General features: G+C 35.9%; 1 protein-coding gene across 2 annotated transcripts; it reads left to right on the forward strand.

Moving 5' to 3' along the window:
- Positions 1–4575: 4575 nt before the first annotated feature.
- Positions 4576–5636, forward strand: LOC133301245 (EPIDERMAL PATTERNING FACTOR-like protein 9). 2 transcript variants are annotated; one of them, XM_061500863.1, is made up of 3 exons: positions 4576–4753; positions 5158–5219; positions 5311–5636. In XM_061500863.1, exons 1-3 carry the CDS (start codon positions 4591–4593, stop codon positions 5491–5493), a joined length of 408 nt encoding a protein of 135 aa, XP_061356847.1. In that variant the 5' UTR covers positions 4576–4590; the 3' UTR covers positions 5494–5636. The 2 variants fall into 2 exon arrangements, with proteins under 2 accessions (XP_061356847.1, XP_061356848.1); XM_061500864.1 differs by having other exon boundaries at positions 4594–4802; positions 5311–5632.
- The last annotated feature ends 700 nt before the right edge of the window (positions 5637–6336 follow it).

Genomic DNA, 6336 nt, shown 5'->3' on the forward strand with positions numbered 1-6336 from the left:
TGGCATGATTGTAGGATTGTGTAATTGAGTTATGGAGTGTTTGTATGAGTTAATTATAGGATTGTATGATGTTTGGAAGTGTTGAAATGAATTAGAAATCCTTTGGTATGCATGCTCCTTGAATTCGGCCATGTGAGGGGTTGGATGATGTAAAATTCATGCAATTGGTATTTTGACGCTTGGAGCTAAGTTTAAATAGGTTGTATGTTGGTTTGATGTATGTGAATTGGAAGTGGAACCAATGGAGATGCCTAAGTGTAGAAATTGGCCTAAAGGAGGATAATTGGGAAAAATGGTGTTGAATGGTAATTGAATGAAATTGAGGACATAAATTGGTGTTGTGGTAAGCTTAGGAAGCTAGTTGAACCTTAAAATAAAATTAAGAACATGGTTTGGTATTTATAGGCCATTTGGCCGAACCTATGCATGAGTGGGTGGGCTTGTGGTGCTTTGTATTTTGATTGGTTGCACCATGGTATTGATGATCCTTGTGTGATCATTGTAGGTGGTCTCCTACAGACGTGAACTTGGAACGGTGAGCTTGGTGGGTTGCCTTTGGTCCTTAACCAAAGGAATTGTGGTAAGTGTCTATGTAAAAATTCATGAATGCTTGAGTAACCAAGTTGATGTGGTTATGTGGTTTTAATTGAAATGGGAATGACCTATGTGTAGGCATTTCTTATTGGACCAAGCTCGGAGGTATTTTGCTTTGGAGCTATCTAGAGAGGGAGCTTCCATCAGGAAATCCCTTGGTACTGGAGTTAGTCTCCATGTGTGCTCTGCCATGACCCTTGGGGGTAGTGGTTGGAGGTGTATGTTAATAATGTATTACAACATGTTCATGCATATATGTATATATAGTGGGTACATAGGATGTACCGTGTCTCTAGCCAGTAGACTGTTGCCTTTGGGCGTTACGAAATTCCACTGGATAGGTCTCCATGAGGGAGTTCCAGTTGACCTGGGGTCATGGGGTGTCATCCGTTGAGGAGCACTCTAGGAATGTCTCAGGTGTATATGGATGGAGGATGCCTTGGTTGATGTTCTGGGAATACTTCCTTGGATGAGAACCCGTAGGCTATATGCCGAGGCCAATAGGCCAGATGTTGCGTGGCTTTGGCATTGACCATTCCAGCTTTATCGTATTTTTACTCCATATGCATCCCTACTTCACTAAATCCCTTGCTTTATCCCTCTTTTGTTGTTGTAGTATATTGTTGATTTACATCTGAGTGAGCCATTGGGCGGAGTAATCTTCAGAATCTCTGGGTTACTGAGATATATTCGTATATTTCACCCCGTGTTGGAGCATTTATTTCAGGCATTAGTAGTGAGACTGGAGCTGTGGGCAAGAGGCTCATAGGATGAGCATTTGAGACTTGTGCACTTTTGCATTTTGAGGCCATTGTGGCATAGGCTAGACTTAGGGCATGAACATTGTATGTTGATTTAGGATTATGCATATTGTCATATTTGTTCATGCCATATTTTGTCTAAGTTTAGTTGATAAAGTACCTTGTTTTATTTTGAGGTTTATTTCATCGTATCTTGGGGAATTTATTTGTATTATGTTTCATTGGAGAAATGTAAATTGTAATTATTGGACCTTGTGTAATCTTGAAGCATGATGTATGACGAAAGGGCAATAGGTCTATTTTAAGTTATGATTATATCTATTTTTAAAGAATGCATGCAAATGGAACAAAGTGATTGAAATGGTTGAAGTTTTATAATGTAAGAAATGAAATGTAAAGTGAGCAATTCGATGTAAATTGTAATGGGTTGTAAGAGCACCAAGGCATTGCTGGTCCTTGAGTGCCACCCTTGTCTATTAGGTACCATTTGAGGATAATAACACACTTTTGATAAAGTGGGATAGGTTGAATAAACAAAAGAGATGCCGTCGAATTTTCTATAAAATGGCAGATTTTAGGTTAACTTTGGGAGAGCATATCTACCTCCACAGAGGTCCAATAGAGACGTTCCATACAAAATTTTGAAGTTTGTGAAGTCAAATATATTGTATCAAAATTTGGTATCCATTGGATTTGTACGCAGACCTGTAGATATGTTTGAATATGGACTGTCCAAAATGCCCTGTTGCAGGGGCTGTCGGGTACCATATTTTGGGAAAATTATTTATCCATCAATTCTTGGTCAAATTAGGCCCATGATATCTCAAATTGAAGCTTGAGGTGTGTAATTTACTGTATAAAAATTTGAGAGAAATTGGTGGTGTAGTTTGAGGTTGGCTGACAGCTTTGCTTGTCCAACTTCAAACGGTAATAACCAAAGCAAACGAGAACTTTAAGGAGCTTCTGATAGCTTGTTGGAAAGATAATTAAGTCTAGAATAACATTCTAAAAGATGGGAGGTTCATAGCATGCAGATCTCTCGTAATGTACAGAATACTGAACCTTGCTTAGATACGTGAAAACCGTAAAAGTGAGAATTATGCTAAGTAGGTTTATGGGAACCCCTTAGTGACTTGAGAGAAGCATTATATGATAGTTAGACATCATTTATAATTATTTCACGTTTAGATTTCAGTTATGATCACAGCTTTTACTCATTACGTTTTATTATTGTTTTAAATGCTCGCGTAATGAAAAGGAAAAAAGTTTACTCTCATTTTTATAAATGAACTGATGTGATTGTAACTGCGCTTAATATCATAATCAATGCTAACAATACCAGTGTACAACGAGCTGTTACATTTTACGGGAGTCATTTGGCTTCGGAGAGTCTTTGATTAGACTTCGTTCTTCTTGACCTTGTAAAAGGTCGTGGCTTAGAAATAAGTTGATATTTATTCGTTGTGAATAGTGACAGGAGCCATTTGGCTTCAGAGAGTTTGATTAGACTCCATGAGAATCTTAGGAACCTAGGGTAAGGTTTTGGGTTAATTATTGTATAAGGGTAGAACATGGTTTATCCTTGTACTTTGAATTAATCGATAGTGAATTTGTCTCCCAATTGGACAGAGGTATCCAAATTGGGGTCATAGGTTTTTTTCCTCCAATTTGAGTTTTTCCCACGTTAAAATAACTGTGTCACTTCATTCATTTACTCTTTATTTTATCGCAGTTATATGTTTTTTAAAATTCTAAAATTTTCAATAAACTAAATTCACCCTCTTTTGAGTTCATCCGGACCAACAAAAATAGTAAAAATAAGGACAATAATGTATCCCTCCAACCAAATGAAATTTTAAAATCCATTAAACCAGTAAAAAAGGACACGAAGTGGCTAACATAGGTAACTTGGGTATATCAATGATCCAAGCAATGGAAGTTCTTAATGGGATGGGGAGCACAGCCCCAAAGACCAAAAAAAATTGCTTGCGAAATGGCGAACTTGGGAATTTTGACAAAAATTCATCTGGAAATCATATTTTGATATCTGCAAACTAATGTCTTTACAAAGTTAGAGATGTCTATTTTCAGTAATTTTCATTTGCTAATGATTAGAAGATAAAAAAAGTGTCTCCAAAAAAGAAAAAAGATAAAGGTAACGACAAAATGTTTTAATTTGACTTGAGATTATCTGGGTTTTTTTCTCAAATTTCCTAATTCAATGCAACAAGCCAACAACACGACATTAAGTATTTTAATTTAAGATGTTTGGAAATATGTGGATTGGTTAGAACTCAAATTTGGATTTGGCTCCAATTGGTAATAATTTTCCTACTTTTATCTTCATAGAAATTCTGATTAAGGTCCATTACAAAGTGGTGGTTGATCTTGAAATGATAATATTAGGTTCTTGTAATCTTGTTGGCTATTGATTCTGGTGAAGAGGCATGATGCAACATGCTTACTAAAAGCTCGAGTCAGATGAACAAGAAGAATGTGGTGAGATTAAAGAAGCTATTTAGAAAGACAAATTATGGTCTCAGTCTAGGGTGAAAGAGGTCGTGAGAATGAGTTGAATCTTGTTCTATTAAACTGAGAAGGGTCTTTTTTGCCAGTGTTTTATTTGGGAAATTTTTGGGTCCACAAGAAGTATTTGGCCTTAATGTAACTCTTCATTGTGGCTTTTTTACTATAAATAGTAAATACTTAAAAAAATTTCAATTTTTCTGATAACTAGTACAGAAAAAAGATAACAACACGAAGTTCAGAACCACCATTTCCTAAGCAAATATTTTAAGTTAATAAATGTGTGTTGGTTTATTGAGAATTGGACATTGATATTTTAAAGTTTAAAATAATGACAACATTTAACTCACGCTGCTATTGACTGCATTAAATGATACTTTGAAAGAATTGAAGCCAATATGATTTTTTACATTTATTCAAGATCTTTCTTTAGAGTCTGAAAGGCACATCCAAAAAAGGGAATGGATGCTCTTTTTGGTGGTTGACATGTCTTTACATATCTATGGCCATTCCAAACGATTCTTTTCAGTGAAACTTCCCTTTTACCCAAGCACAATATCAAATCAATCACTATCTTCACTCTAGCCAGGTTAACTAGGAAATGGGCACTCTAGTAATTCAAGTTGGGTCTAGAATTTAGTTAGCCAGCATTCTGTACCTCTTGATCATGTTCCTCTGTCCCAGTGCAGATTTAGCCAGTCTATCTCTTATGGTCACCACAACTCCATTATCTCTCTCTCTTTCCCTTTCCATCTTTATCTTTCTACAAACTCGTATTTATCTCTTAAATATATTCACCATCAATACTCATATCCCCTTCAAAGTCATTACAACACCGAAAGGGGAGAATGGGCTACCCCAAACTTCCAAAAGTACTCTTGCTACTCTTGACCTTAATTCTTGCAGCTAAAGTTATACAAGGTCATAGTCATGTCATACTTTCTTATGAGTTCCAATGAATTATCCCCTGGTTCTTACCATGCTTTCTTCCATTCATTCCCCCACCCTTTTCGTTTCTTCTTATTATACTAAAATTTACTTTCAATTATATGTCATCCCAGAGATTCTATTAATGGTTTTCTTCATGTAGACTATTCCCAAGTTTCATAACATAATCACTTTTTCTCAGTTTTCTACCATGTTTGTGTATTTTGGCATTCAACTTTGTAGAGGGCTTATCCAGGCTCAGTTTCTTTGTGTCTATGAATTTTACTACCATTGGTTGCTGAAGAATGTATTTTCTATGTATCCTAAACTTATCATTCTAATGGTGCAGGAAATGAAACAGAAGGATTGGTATCTCAATCCTCCCAACCCCAAAGGGAACTGAGTTTGAAGGTTAGCCAAATACATAGATTATCTACTTGAATTGCTTTCTCTATTTTCCCTCTGCACATAAATTTATGCAGTAAATATGTGGTAATATCAGGATAGCAATGAGGCATGGACAATAAGGAATTCTAGGAGACTGATGATTGGTTCCACAGCACCAACTTGCACTTACAATGAATGTAGAGGCTGTAAATATAAGTGCAGAGCTGAGCAGGTTCCTGTAGAAGGAAATGACCCAATTAATAGCCCATACCACTACAGATGCGTTTGTCATAGATGATATATATGATAATCATTAATAGATTATAGCATGTTGTACTTTTGAGCTCTACTAGACTTGCAAAATTTTTGTATTTGCTATGTTGTCATTCAATTAGTAATAAAAAGCCTATTTGTTATGTTGTATTTTTTATTATTTCCATCGTTATGAGTGATTCTCTATGCTAACCTGCCATATCTTAACCTGATGCAACTATAGTCATTGTAAAAAAATATCAGAATTTTTCACTTTTCCCAATTGGCATATTATGTATGTAATTCCATTAAATTTATGTGTCTTCATATGCTTTCTTAGTTCAGTATTCGCATTTTGGAGGGAAAGGAGAAACCTTATGCTTATAACCCAGTTGAAATGCTTAAGGAAATGACTATGTCACAAGCAGAAGCATAGTGATTATGAGAAAAGCTGTGTTACCAAATTCAGATTCACAAGACAGAAAAATGTGTGAGATTCGCTGCAAGTTGGCACATGTAAGTGGTCCCAAATATTAGGCATAAGCGACCAAGAGCTCACATGGGTGATTTGTTTGAACTCTATTAATTTGCACAAAGTGGCAAAACTAAATTTGAAAAGAGCAGAGTATGCATATATGCAGGGAGGTCCCATTTTCTGTGTAAAGCATGCTAGCCACTGTAAACGTAAAAATATGTTGTTATGTGCTTGGCTTCATCTTAGCAGTTACATAGAATTGCATGTACTTTGAAAATCTTCAATATCAGTGCGTTCAATCCCATCAATTAAAACTGCACATTCCTGATATTAGACACAGGCATTTTATTTATGGGGTTGTCTAATTTTATGTCGTTGGATACAAGTGGCTTTCCTGGGGAGACATTCTCAAGG

This window comes from Gastrolobium bilobum, unplaced genomic scaffold (assembly GCF_033153095.1).
Source record: "Gastrolobium bilobum isolate Gb01-03AN ecotype WA unplaced genomic scaffold, APGP_CSIRO_Gbil_v1 utg10255, whole genome shotgun sequence".
Classification (NCBI taxonomy): Eukaryota; Viridiplantae; Streptophyta; class Magnoliopsida; order Fabales; family Fabaceae; genus Gastrolobium; species Gastrolobium bilobum.